At 42.2% G+C, this 14,908-nt stretch overlaps 1 protein-coding gene across 1 annotated transcript in view; it reads left to right on the top strand.

The window, feature by feature from the left end:
* Window positions 1–1,460, top strand: part of LOC308513853 (maestro heat-like repeat-containing protein family member 1) — a gene marked incomplete at its 5' end in the record, with an annotated part of 52,562 nt that extends 51,102 nt beyond the window's left edge. Inside the window, one exon of the mRNA XM_081083953.1 lies at window positions 837–1,460. Coding sequence (XP_080940079.1) covers window positions 837–1,108 — 272 coding nt within the window. The 3' untranslated portion in view covers window positions 1,109–1,460. The remainder of the gene's footprint in view (window positions 1–836) is intronic.
* Window positions 1,461–14,908: the final 13,448 nt, after the last annotated feature.

The raw sequence follows: 14,908 nt of genomic DNA, 5'->3' as shown, positions 1-14,908 counted from the left end.
TTTGTATTGATTTCAGAGAGGAAGGGGAAGGGAGAGGGAGAGAGAGATAGAAACATCAATGATGAGAATCATTGATCGGCTGCCTCCTGCATGCCCCACACTGGGGATTGAACCTGAAACCCGGGTAGGTGCCCTGACCAGGAATCGAACCGTGACCTCCAGATTCATAAGTTGATGCTAAACTACTGAGCTGCACCAGCTGGGCTAGAATTTTCTTGACTGTGGGGAATCTGTCTTTCTTATTCACTACTATATCTCTAGGAAGTTGCATATGCCACTTTCCCTTACACCCACTTGCTAAAAACTTAGTTATATGACCACACCTAGCTGCAAGGGAGGATGGGATATATAGTCTTTGTTTATAGCACAGTGCATGATGATAGTACTGTAAATCTCAATTAAGAGTTGTTGATCATTGTTTTTAACAGTGAAAAATTGCAAGCAGCCTTATTGTTTACTAATAAGGTGTTCATCAAAGAAATTATGATAGAATCATGTGATTGGATATTAAGTTATATGGGGAAATATTTTATGGGAAGAAAATGTTAATCCTATTTTTGTAAAACAAAGTGTCTGTGTTCGATATTAAAGAAATACTGCAAGGACAGGTATGAAAATATCATATTTTTTTTTGCGGAGTTGAGTGCTTTTTCTTTCCTTTTTAAAAAACAATTTGTATTTAAACATTTTCTATAATCAAAAAATATCACTTTTACAATGACAAAAAAGTATTCTAAATGAAGTTATAATGTGACATGTGGGGTGGAAAACAATGGAGTTTGGGTAAACAGTTTTTGGAGATTGAGAATCTGAGTTGACTTCCTTTCTGGTTTCAGCTCTAGAAAGTATGAGGAATGATCCTGTGGAATCTATCCAGATTCTGGTGACTACTCTTCTTCAAAATATTGAGGAATATGTTAATCCCGAGGACAGCTCCACTTCCATTATAAGTACTCGCTTCTTCGGATTGTGTGCCAGGAAAGCCCAAAAAAGAAAGAGGCACCTATTTAAGACTTTCAGACGGGAAGGAGATAATGATACTGATCGGCCCAGGAATTGGCTCCTAGGCCCTCTAAATTTACTGTGCAGCTGGTGCAAGGGAGGGTAAAAAATTCTCCGTTCTAGTAGGCAACTTAGAAAAGTCAACACAGTCACAAGCACCAGAGTCTGAAAGTCCCCCTGAGGAAACTCCATTGATCCCGAAACAAGTTGCTCCTGAGCCACTGTGAACATTTAGAGCCGGTGGCTGAAGCCTTTTCCATTTGTTTATTCAGAGTCAGTGCTGGACTCTGCCGTGGTCTCTCCCACCTTTTCTCCAACTGGATGGGCGACTTTGGTTTAACCCCAAATAGGTAGTTTTGATCTTAGAAGAGATAGTATAGTCCTTGTTCTTTATCTCCCCTAGGGTACTGTGAGCTATCAGTATATACATTTGTAAATAAACGTTATTTTTTCATCCTAAACAAAATGGCTTCCATCCTAGTTTGGGGGTTAGGGGGTAAACCTGAGTGGCAGCAACAGCTCTGGAAGCAGTTCCTTCTACCTTCAGGTAAAGTTTCAAATGGCAAAAGGGAGGAGCAGGGTGGTAGAATCACAGGGCACCTAGTTTTCAGTCTTTCCCCCACCTCTGTACAGGTTGCAGGAAATTCACATGTTTGACACATTTCCACGGGTGTATTCAGATTTCAGGTTAAAGCATAAAAGGCGTGCTTCGGGTTACATACAGTGGAGCAGCAATAACTCTAACTCTCACTCAAAAAGCACATCAAAAAGCTTTTAGGAGGGGAGTTAATGATTACTGAGTTATGTATCAATAATAGTTGCTTAGCACTTTTTATTGAATTCATTTGGCACTTGAAATACATTCAATCAGTCAAGGGTCCACTATGTTAATATTTGCACCCTCAGAACCTACTCATGATAAATGACTGAAAAATAATGATTTAATGATCTCAAATATTTCTACAAGGTGATAAGAAGACAATCCTATTTACTAGAAGTGGTAGGGAGGCTTTTGAAATTGTTGATTGTTGTTGCATGATAGGTTGGCATTTCCTAATTCTAAACTTGAAGTTTTAATAAATTTCTACTAGGTAGACAAAGTCATGTGGGCCATGGCTCACGGTCTAAATAATGTACTTCCTCTAGGTGTGATTAATTGAAAGAAAATCTATAATAATAAAAGTGTCATATGCCAGTTAGACCAGATGTCCTTCCAGGTGACCTTCTGGACAAAGCCGCAGTGGCAGGGGCTGAGGCAGAGGCAGCCACAGTGGCAGCAGGGACGAGCCCCTTGCATGGATTTTGTGAATCAGGCCTCTAGTATAACAATAGAAAACAATGGGGACTGTAAGCCATGGTGATAAACATTCTATTCATTTTCTTATAATACTCATTACAAACCTATGAAGTACATTTTTAGGAAAATTTTCTTTTGTGGAAAATTTTACACATATGCAGAAGTCAAGAGAATAGCATAGTAAGCCTTTTGTATTCATCACCAAATTTCACCGTTTATTAACTCAGGATCAATCATGTGTCACACATACTCCATCCTGTTCCCCCCTTTCTTACTATTTTGAAGCAAATCCTAGGTCTCATATAATTTCATTCATAAACACTTCAGTATATATCTGTAAAAGATAAAGTTGCTTCAAAAAAACCTAACAGAGTATCATGATCACACATTCATTCTTTAAGTAGAGGCCCGGTGCAAGAAATTCTTGCATGCGTGCGGTCCTTAGACCTGGCCAGAGATTGAAGCACAAGTGTCTGGCATGGAAGGACGGGTCCCAGGTGACCTGTGGGCCATGGGCTGCACCTGGGCCTCCTGGGCCCTCACGCGTCCCCCTCTGCTGAGTCACAGTGCCCGAGTCCCCACGTGGAGATGCGCTGAGTGCAGCTGGACACCGCAGGCCAGGGCACAGCGTGGGCCTCTAGGCTGCCAGCGGTGCCACACAGAAGCTGGGAAGGCAGCACACGCTCTCCTGGCCGGCCTCACAGACCAGCTCCTGCATGAACCCACAGGGAGCCCGACGGGCCCCAGTGGTCCCGGCGCTTGAGTCCCGGCTCACCCAGAAGAGGCCTCACGGGTGTGGAGCAGGCACCAGGCACCTTAGTGCAGGGGCTTCCCCAGTGCGTGAACCCTGGCATCCTGGGGAGGGTAGCAAAGGGAGTGAGAGCAAGTTTGGCCTACACCCCGCATTCTCACCACACCTCTGTCCCTCTCACCCTGCCTGTGAGAGGTCGAAGCCCCCAGCTCAGGTACCTTGGGAAGTTGGTTGCTGCCACCCACCCCCAATTTCCCATGTCAGCCTACAGCCCAGACCTGATTGGGTGATCAGGACCTGCGGGCTGCTGGTTGCTGTCTGTTTAACAATAGGTTGGGCCAGTAGTGTCCTGGGGGAAAGGTGATGGTGGTGGGGGGGGGGGAGAGGAAGGGGAGGGCCCCCCCTCCTCCTGGCTCCTGGTTGGGTATCTCAGTTGTTTAGAGCATTGCCCTAATAAGCCACAGGTTGTGGCTTCGATTCCTCATCAGGACACATACAAGAATCAATCAATGAATGCATAAATAAATGGAACAACAATTTGATATTTCTCTCCTTCTCAAATAAATAAATTAAAAAAATTTGAACCTTATATTTATGTTACAGTTAAGCCCCTCTTGTAGTGGGGAAATGGAACCAACTGTGGTCGAGGGTCTAGGGTACAGGACAAGTTAATATTAGTAGTTGGGGCAACAGGGCAAGTTAATATTAGTAGTCGGGGCAACGGGGCAAGTTGATATTAGTAGCTAGAGAAACGGGGCAAGTTGATATTAGTAGCTAGAGCAACTGGGCAAGTTGATTAATGAATACCTTGGTAACGGGGCAGTGTTGATTAATGTATCCCAGGTAACTTTGTGTGTGTTTAGCCAACCGTTGTATGGTTTTGGGGAATAAAAGGCTGGCCCAGAACCAGGGTAGGCGCAGTCGTAGGAAAACACTCCTACGGCAGTCGCTGGCCAGCTTTCAATAAATCCTCACTTGCTGCTTAAGACTTAATTGGAGTTGGTGGTCTTACAATCACGAACATTGGTCCATAACATTTATAGTCAATTGATTTTTTATAGAAGTGCCAAGAATTGTATTAAATATTCATAGAAGCGCTAACCCCAAGAGCCAAACTGTGGCAACAACCAAAACCACATCAAGTGATGAAAGAGTAACCTAAGTGTAGTATGTATATATAATGAAATACTATTCAACCATAATAAGGAAGTACTAATACATACTACAATAATGATGGACCTTGAAAATGTGTGTTCCATGAAAGAAGCCAGAAACAAAAGAACACATAATGCAAACTTTCATTTATATGAAATGTCCAGAATAGTATATGTACTACTAGGTGTGAATACTGCACCATGTGGATATGTTACCATGTTGATGTATATCCTTCCAGTTTTTTCTTGCATAATTCTGAATGATGATTGTCTTGTAGTTTAGTTATAATTTTGATGTGGTTGTGGGAGGATGCGAGTACCGTGTTTCCTGTGCTGCCATCTCAATTATAAGCCCCTCTAACCTCTTTTATTTATTTATTTATTTATTTATTTATTTATTTATTTTTTGGTTAATCCTCACCCGAGGATATTATTTTCACATTGATTTTTTTAAAAAGTAAATATATACATATTTTTGAATATGAACCCCAGACATGTGCCTTTTACCACAATCAAATCTGAGACGCTTCAGTCCACAGGCCAACCCTCTATGCACTGAGCCAAACCAGCTAGGGCTAAATAAATATATTTTTATTGATTTCAGAGAGGCAGGGAGAGGGAAAGAGAGAGAGAAACAGCAATGATGAGAGAGGATCATTGATTGGCTGCCTCCTGCATGCCTCCCACAACCCACACCCACAACCTGGGCAAGTGCCCTGACCCAGAATCAAATCTGGGACCCTTAGGTCTACAGGCCAATGCTCTATCCAAAGAGCCAAAATGGCTAGCTCCCCATTGATTTTTAGATAGTGTAGAAGGGAGGGAGGGGGCACAAGAGAGAAACATTGATATGAGAGATACATGGACCAGTTGCCTGCTGCACAGGTCCCAACTTAGGTTGGTGACGCCTGAAACCCAAATATATGTCCTTGACCGGGAATCAAACTCGGACCCTTCTGGTCCATGGGCCAAGGCTCTAACCATTAAGAAAAATATGGGCCCTTTTTTGCTTCTTTTTTAAATAAATATTTATTGTTCAGATTATTACAGATGTTCCTCTTTTTTCCCCTCATAGCTCCCCTCCACCTGTTTCCCACCCCACCCCATGCTTTTGCCCCCCACCACTGTACTCATCCATAGGTGTATGATTTCTGTCCGATCTCTTCCTCCACCCCTCAAACCCCATTCCCCCCGAGAATTGTCAGTCCACTCCTTTTCTGTGCCCCTGCTTCTATTATATTCACCAGTTTATTCTGTTCATCATCTTCTTCCTACTCTTCATAAAGAATACACTTCAGCATTTCATATAATCCTGGTTTGGTGGTGGTGAAGTTCTTTAGTTTTTTCTTGTCTGTGAGGCTCTTTATCTGACCTTCAATTCTACATGATAGCTTTGCTGGGTAGAGTAATCTTGGTTGTAGATTCTTCCTTTTCATCACTTTGAATATTTCTTTTTATTAAAATTGTTTTATTGCTTAAAGTATTACAAAGAGTATTATATATGTCTCCTTTTTTTTTTCTCCCCATGACCTTCCTCTAGACTCCCATACCCCCCAGTGTCTTGTGTCCATTGGTTATGCTTATGTGCTTGCATACAAGTCCTTCGGTTGATCTCTTACCCACCCACCCCAACCCTCCCCGGACTTCCCGCTGTAGTTTGACAGTCTGCTCGATGTTGCTCTGCCTCTGTATTTATTTTTGCTCATCAGTTTATAATGGTCTTAATTATCCATAAATGAGTGATATCATGTGGTATTTTTCTTTCATTGACTGGCTTATTTCAATTAGCATAATGCTCTCCAGTTCCATCCATGCTGTTGCAAATGGTAAGAGTTCCTTCTTTTTTACAGCAGCATAGTATTCCATAGTGTAGATGTACCACAGTTTTCTAATCCATTCATCTGCTGATGGGCACTTAGGCTATTTCCAGAGCTTAGCTATGGTGAATTGTGCTGCTATGAACATAGGGGTGCATATATCTTTTCTGATTGGTATTTCTGGTTTCTTGGGATATATTCCTAGAAGTGGGATCATTGGGTCAAATGGGAGTTCCATTTTTAACTTTTTGAGGACACTCCATACTGTCTTCCACAGTGGCTGCACCAGTCTGCATTCCCACCAGCAGTGCACAAGTGTTCCTTTTTCTCCACATCCTCTCCAGCACTTGTCATTTGTTGATTTGTTGATGATAGCCAGTCTGACAGGTATGAGATGGTACCTCACTGTTGTTTTGATTTGCATCTCTCAGATAAGTAGTGACTTTGAGCCTATTGTCATATGTCTCTTGGCTTTCTAAATGTCCTCTTTTGAAAAGTGTCTATTTAGGTCCTTTGCCCATTTTCTGATTGGATTTTTTGTCTTCCTTTTGTTAAGTTGTATGAGTTGCTTATAAATGTTGGAGATTAAACCCTTATCAGTGATAACATTGGCCAATATGTTCTCCCATGCAGGGGCTGTCTTATTGTTTTGTTGATGGTTTCTTTTGCCGTGCAAAAGCTTTTTATTTTGATGTAGTCCCATTTGTTTATTTTCTCTTTAGTTTCCAATGCCCTAGGAGCTGTATTGGTGAAGAAATTGCTTTGGCATATGTCTGAGATTTTGTTGCCTTTGGATTCCTCTAGTATTTTTATGGTTTCCCGTCTTACATTTAAGTCCTTTATCCATTTTGAGTTTATTTTTGTGTATGGTGTAAGTTGGTGGTCTAGTTTCATTTTTCTGCATGTATCTGTCCAATTTTCCCAACACCATTTACTGAAGAGAGTGTCTTGACTCCCTTGTATGTTCTTGCCTCCTTTGTCAAATATTAATTGAGCATATTGGTTTGGGTCGATTTCTGGGCTCTCTATTCTATTCCATTGATCTATATGTCTGTTCTTGTGCCAATCAATACCAGGCAGTTTTGAGAACAGTGGCGTTGTAGTACAGCTTGCTATCAGGTATTGAGATCCCACCTACTTTGTTCTTCTTTCTCAAAATCGCTGCAGCTATCAGGGTCTTTTTTTATTCCAGTTGAATTTTTGGAGAGTTCCTTCTAGGTCTGTGAAATATGCCATTGGTATTTTAATGGGAAGTGCGTTGAATTTATAGATTGCTTTGGGTAGTATGGACATTTTAATGATGTTGATTCTACCAATCCATGAACATGGTATGTTCTTCCATCTGTTTATGTCTTCCTCTACCTCTGTTTTCAACATCCTGTAGTTTTCTGAGTGGAGGTCTTTTACCTCTTTAGTAAAGTTTATTACTAGGTACCTTAATTTTTTTGGTGCGATGGTAAATGGGATTGCTTTTTTAGTCTCTCTTTCTGTGAGTTCACTATTGGTGTATAGAAGTGCCATAGATTTCTTGGCGTTAATTTTGTATCCTGCTACATTGCCGAGTTCATTTATTAAGTCTAATAGGTTTTTGATGGAGTCCTTAGGTTTTTTATGTATAATATCATGTCATCTGCGAATAAGGACAGTTTTACTTCTTCTTTTCCAATTTGGATGCCTTTTATTTCTTCTTGTCTAATTGCAATGGCTAATACTTCCAGTACAATGTCGGACAGGAGTGGTGAGAGTTGGCATCCCTGTTTTGTTCCTATTCTTAGGGGAAATGGTTTTAGTTTTTGCCCATTGATTATGATGTTGGCTGTGGTCTGTCATATATGGCTTTTACTATGTTGAGGTATGATCCTTCTATTCCCACCTTGATGAGAGTTTTTATCAAAAATGGGTGTTGGATTTTGTCAAATGCTTTTTCTGCATGAATTGATATGACTATGTGGTTTTTATCACTCAATTTGTTTATGTGATATATCACGTTTATCGATTTGCAAATATTGTACCATCCTTGTCTCCCTGGGATAAATCCTACTTGGTCATGGTGTATGATCTTTCTGATGTACTGCTGGGTCTGATTTGCTAAGATTCTGTTGAGGTTTTTGGCGTCTATATTCATGAGGGATTTTGGCCTGTAATTCTCTTTCATTGTGTTGTCTTTGTCTGGTTTTGGTATTAGGGTGATGCTGGCTTCATAGAATGAGCTTGGAAGTGTTCTTTCCTCTTGAATTCTTTGGAATAGTCTGAGGAGGATAGGTTTTATTTCTTCCTTGAATGTTTGGTAAAACTCCCCTGTGAAGGCGTCTGGCCCTGGGCTTTTGTTTGCTGGAAGCTTTTTGATGACTCCTTCAATTACTTCCATAGTTATTGGCCTGTTGAGATTTTTAGATTCTTCCTGATTGAGTTTTGGAATGTTGTATTTTTCTAGGAATATGTCTATTTCTTCCAGGTAGTCTTGTTTGTTGGAGTAGCGTTGTCCATAGTAATTTTTAACAATCATTTATATTTCTGTGGGGTCTCTTGTATTTCACCTCTATAATTTCTGATTTTGTTTATTTGGGTTCTCTCTCTTTGCTTCTTGATGAGCCTGGCTAGAGGTTCATTAATCTTGTGTATCCTTTCAAAGAACCAGCTCTTTGTTTCATTGATTTTCTGTATTGTTTTTTTGTTCTCTATGTCATTTATTTCTGCTCTAATGTTTATTATTTCCTCCCTTCTGCTCACTCTGGGCTTTTCTTGTTGTTCTCTTTCCAATTCTTTGAGATGTAGAGTTAGATGATTACTACCATTTTTTCTTTCTTTCTTTCTTTCTTTCTTTTTTTTTTTTTTTTCAGTTTGGCCTGTAGAGCTATAAACTTTTCTCTCAGGACTGCTTTCATTGTGTCCCAAAGGTTTTGGATTGTTGTGTTTTCATTGTCATTAGTTTCCAGGATGTTTTTAATTTCTTCTTTGATCTCATTGGTAACCCAATCAATATTTAATAACATGCTATTCAGCTTCCAAGTGTTTGAGTGTTTTGGAATGTTTTTATTGTAGTTTTTTTCTAATATTATGCCATTGTGGTCTGAGAAGATGCTTGGTATGATTTCAATCTTCTTGAATTTGGGAAGACTTTTCTTGTGACCCAGTATGTGGTCTATTTTTGAAAATGTCCCATGTGCACTTGAGAAGAACGTATATTCTGTGGCTTTGGTGTGAAATGTTCTGAAGATGTCAATTAAGTCCATCTGATTTAGTGAGTCATTTAGGATTGCTGTGTCTTTGCTGATTTTTGTCTAGAGGATTTATCCAGTGATGTCAGTGGTGTATTAAAGTCCCCTACTATGGTTGTTTTGTTGTCGGTGTCTCCCTTGATATCTTCCAGGAGGTTTTTTTTTATGTATTTGAGTGCTCCTGCATTGCGTGTATATGTGTTTATCAGGGTTATATCTTCTTGTTGTATCAATCCCTTTAGTATTATGAAGTGGCCTTCCTTATCTCGTGTTACGGCCTTCACTTTGAGGTCTATTTTGTCCAATATAAGTATTGCTACCCCAGCTATTTTTTTTTTAATTTCCATTTGCTTGAAAGATATTTTTTCATCCCTTCACTTTTAGTCTGTGTGAGTCCCTTATTCTGAGGTGTGTCTGTTGTAGACAGCAAATATATGGGTCATGTTTTTTTTTATCCATTCAGCCGCTCGATGTCTTTTGATTGGAGCATTTAGTCCATTTACATTTAAAGGTATTATTGAAATGTACTTGTTTGTAGCCATTTCTATTTTTTGTGCCTGTGTTCTTTCTTACCTTTTTATTTCTTCTTTTTACACCAGTCCCTTTAGCATTTCTTGCATTGCTGACTTGGTGATGAACTCCCTTAGCCTATTTTGTCTGTGAGGCTTCTTATTTCCCCTTCAATTTTGAATGATAGCCTTGCTGGATAGAGTATTCTTGGATTCAGTCGTTTGCTTTGCATCACTTTGTAAATTTCCGTCCATTCTTTTCTGGCCTGATGTGTTTCTGTTGAGAAATCATTTCATAATCTAATGGGAGATCCCTGTATGTAACTTTCCGTTTCTCTCTTGCAGCCTTTAAGATTCTCTCTTTGTCCTGAACATTGGCCATGGTAATTATGCTGTGTCTTGGCGTGGGTCTTTTCGGGTTCATCTTGTTTGGGACTCTCTGTGCTTGTATGACTTTTTTCTTTCCCATCTCAGGGACGTTTTCTGATATTATTTCTTCAAATAGGTTGTCTAACTCTTGTTCCTCTTTCTGTTGTTCTGGCACCCCTATTATTTGTATGTTGTTTCGTTTCATGTTGTCCCATCGCTCCCTTAGGATCTCCTCCTGTCTTTTAATTTTTTTCTCCAATTGCAGTTCAGTTTGTGTGTGTTTTGCTTCCCTGTCTTCTAATTCGCTAATTTGGTCCTCTGCTTCTCCTAGTCTACTGTTGAAACTTTCAATGGTGTTTTTTTATTGCAGCTATATCACTCTTCATTTCTTCTTGCTTCTTACATAAGTTATTGATTTTTTTCATCCATTTCTTTTTGATTCTTACATAAGTTGTTGATTTTTTTTTCATCCGTTTCTTCTTGATTCTTGCATAAGTTGTTGATTTTTTCCTCCATCCGGTTAATGCACTCTAGGACCCTTAATCTGAATTCTTTTTCTGACATGTTGCATCCCTTGTTTCACTTAGCTGCTTTTCTGGTGAGTCCTCCTTTTCTTTCCTTTTGGGGGTTTCTTTGTCTACCCATGTTTGATCTCACCAACAAATTTTAATGTTGAGTCCTTCAGGGGCTGCTCCTTGGGTGGCAGTGGCTCCTCAGTCTGCGGTTGCTCCTCAGGCAGGTGTGGTAGCAGCTGCTCCTCAGTTGGCAGCAGCTTCTCTGGTGGGTGCTGTTCACAGCTGTGGTGGCTCCTCTGGCTGTTGGGGAGAGGCTTCTCACACACCTGCTGTTCCTCAGACAGAGGGTGTGCTGATCACGAGGCTGCTGATCCTTGGATGGGGGCGGGCTACACACCTAACTGCTACTCCTTGAAGTGGGGCGGACTGCTCATGTGGCTGCTGTTCCTTGAATGGGGGCTGGCTGCACACTGCTGTTGTTCCTCTGATGTGGTGGGATGCTTGTGGTGCTACTGCTCCTTGGAGTTGGACTGGTTGATTGCAAGTCTGCTGCTCCTCGGATCGGGGTGGGCTACTTGCTCGGCTGCTGCTCTTTGGATGGGAGTGAGCTGCATGCGTGGCTGCTCCTCGTTGGACAGGAACGGGCTACTCACCCAGCTGCAGCTCATCGGACAGGTGCAGGCTGTGTGTGGCTCCGTTCCTCGGACCAGTGTGTGCTGCGCAGGGCTGCCGCTCCTCGAACGTGGGCAGTCTGATCGTGTGGCTGCTGCTCCTCAGACCGAGGTGGGATGCTGCTGCACCTCGAGTGGGGACAGGGTGCTCGCAGAACTGCTGCTCCTTGAATGGGGACGGGCTGCTCACACAGCTGCTGTTCCTCAGATTGGAAAGGCTGCTCGTGCGGCTGCTGCCCCTTGGACAGGTCAGCTGCTCGCGTGGTTGCTGCTCCATGGACAGGGGAGCGGTCCACTCACACAGCTGCTGCTCCTTGGACAGGGGCAGGCCACAGGAAGCTGATGCTCTTAGACCTGAGCAGGTTGCTCACGGGGCTGATGCTCCTTGGACAGGAGCGTGCTGCTCACGTGTCTGCTGCTCACGTGGTTGCAGTGCCCTGGACTAAAGCGTTGGGCTGGTCAGTGGGGACCGTGTTCAGAACTCACAGGAACCTGTGCCAGGGGTGGCTGGAGACTTGGTGACTGTGGGACCACAGCCAGAGTATCAGGTCCCTGGCAGGGGTGGCTGTAGAGTCCCAGGTGTTACCTGAGGGGACCCTGGGTGGAGGTGAGGCTGGACTCCCAGTTACATCAGCTCTCCCCTTTGAAAAGGTGAGGCCTCTGAGGAAGAGCTGGCCTCCTGGTCCTGTTTGCAATGGTAGCAGCGGCTACCTAGTTAGGCGAGCCCGGTTAGCCTGCCCCCAAAGGTCCTGCGGGGTCTAACTGTGCCTCAGTCACACACACACACACACACACACACACACACACACACACACACTCCTCTTTTGCACCCTCACTGCCGCCTTCTTCCTGCGGCTGTAGCTGGGTCTAGGGTGTAATTGACCCCTTTGTTACTAAAGTTTCCTCTCCACGTGTCTGATTATGTGGCTTGCTCTCTAGCACTTTAGCCAGACAGGATAAAATTCACCTTAACAAGGTATGACCAATAGGGGACAAAGCATGAATGTACTCATGACACCGATAACCCCAATATAAGTGACCACCTGAGAGAAGAGAATTAGGGGAGAGAAAAAAAGAGCACAAATGATATAAGAGAGAGAGAGAGAGAGAGAGAGAGAGAGAGAGAGAGAGAAGATAGGAGAGAAAAGAAAAAGGAGAAAAAATATATATACACACATACATACATGTATATATGTATATATATATGTATATATGGAGAAAACACCAGAGGACCAATAGAAAAACCAAACAAATACAAACACCAAACACCCAGTAAAGAGGGTGTGGGCAGAATCTGTAGAGGCTAAGCTAATATACAGGAAATAAGGTTAAGAATTGGATAAATATGGGGAGGACCTCACTTCAGTATAGAGGAAGTAGAAAAGGGATGAGTGGATAAGAAGAGACAGAAGGGGAATAAAATAATATATTTACAAAAAAAGATTTTAAAAAATGGTATAAAAATAGAAAATAACAAGTAAAAATAAAATAATATTGAATGATGAAAAAATAATGTGAAAAGAAGTAGAAAATAAAGCACCAAAAAAAGGAGAACAAAGGCCGAAACCGGTTTGGCTCAGTGGATAGAGCGTCGGCCTGCGGACTGAAAGGTCCCAGGTTCGATTCTGGTCAAGGGCATGTACCTGGGTTGCGGGCACATCCCCAGTAGATGTGCAGGAGGCAGCTGATCGATGTTTCTCTCTCATCGATGTTTCTAACTCTCTATCTCTCTCCCTTCCTCTCTGTAAAAAAATCAATAAAATATATTTTAAAAAATAAAAAGGAGAACAAAAAAAAAGCAAAAAAAAAAGCTAACAAAACAATAATAATAAAATAAAAATTAAAAATTGAAATGTCAAGGAGGGAAAATGGCGGAGGTATAAGCGGACGTGTCCTGTGCCTTGTCCTGGAGCAGATAAGGGTGAGCAGCTGAAACGGGTAACATTCAGCCTGAATAGGTAGAGGATTTTCAGCTGAGAGATTGTCTGCAGCTAGGAAAGACTGAGAACCCCCCAGGGAAAAAAAAGGACGCTTGGAGACTGCGGCTGAAGCCTCTCCTGGTGCGCCAGCTAAGCAGCGGAGACTGCGCCATCTTGGGTGGTTGTTGCTGGCATCCAGAGACCAGCTACTAACCTGGAAACAAGGGATCTCAAGCAGCGTGACTGAGTGAACTCAGAGGAACACTGCTTCTTCTCACGGAAAGGTTGGACATCCCCTAAAGGTGCGGTTTGCAGTTCGGGTTGGAGGGAGGACCAAGCTCGAGCACGCGCGTGGGGCGGAATCTCCGCCCCACAGAGTCCGCAGCCATTGGGACCAGCGTGACCCGCGAGTGGGGAAGGGGCCCCACAGGGCTGCTGGCAGAAGGGAACGCGAAAAATGAGCCCATAGCTGGACTGGATGTAAAGGAGCAGCCTTGGACTTTGCCAATCTGCTGGCTGCTTGGTGCCAGGGGCGAGTGGGTGCGCGGAGACTGCGCGCGGAGACTGTGCGCAGACCTGGAAGGTGGAGGCTTGCGAATTCGCACAACTATCAGGCTCTTGTTACAGTTCCCCTTAGATTCGTGCATTTGATTATTAAACTCAGAGCATGGGATTCCCCAGTTGGGGTCATTCGCAGAGCCTGTAGGGGAAAGTTCTTTTTGGGGAGCCTGGGAAACAGCGAACAGTGGCAAGGAACCAGCTCTGGGCAGTGGTCTTTCCCGAATCAGTTCCAAATACCATAGAGGACAAAACCCTACTGATAGAGAGGACTTAGAGCCTCGGGGGTAAATCCAGACACACTGCCACCCAGAGGCAGAGCCACAAACTGTCTCTTTTGCGATCACAAATAAAGGCAGTCTGGTAAAAAAATACAACCTGCCTTAAAATCAGGTCTGTGGTTTACTGCACGGAGGGACAGTGTATCGCAGGGAAGTTCAACACTCCCCTGAATGCCTGGCAGGACTGAGGCGTGCCAAAAAGAAGAGTGGAAGATCTGAAGCACCTTCACTTCCGAATATTTTTATATATTTTTTTAAATTCTTTTTTCACCATTTCAATAAGAACCTATTTTATCTATTTTTTTATTTTTTATTTTTTTCATCACCTGATTTTACCTTTTTAATTACTACATTTTTTAACCAGTATTATTGCTATCCTTTTACCATTTTTTCAAGGGTCATTTTATTTTTTATTATTTTTTATTATTTTTCTTTATTTTATTTTGGGATTAGTGTTCTACACTCTATTTTCATCGTTCCTTTAGCATCATTTCTCTCTATCTCACATTTACCCTTAAGCCAAAACTCTCTTCCTCACTTTCCCCCTTTTGTTGTCCTGTTTCTCTTACCCTATTCCTGCTTTGGATTTTACCTATTCCTTCTTTCTACCCACTGTCTAAATTTCACCCTACTTATATATCTAATTTCCAATCCCTCACTCTCCCCATACAAATAGCCTCTTCCCCACCTCTATTTCATTCTCTTAATTTTTTTTTGTTTTTGTTGTTGTTGTGTTTTTTTGTGGGTTTTTTTGGTCTTTTTGAGTTTTTTTTTTCTCTCCCTTTTCCCAATCTCATTTCGGCACTCCTTTTTGTTTTTTATTTTTCTCTCTAATATTTTTCTCTTT

Source organism: Myotis nattereri (genome assembly GCF_964212035.1).
Source record: "Myotis nattereri genome assembly, chromosome: 2".
In the NCBI taxonomy this organism is placed as follows: domain Eukaryota; kingdom Metazoa; phylum Chordata; class Mammalia; order Chiroptera; family Vespertilionidae; genus Myotis; species Myotis nattereri.
Note: the sequence above shows the minus strand (reverse complement) of the source record. Positions and strands in the feature narration are given on the sequence as shown.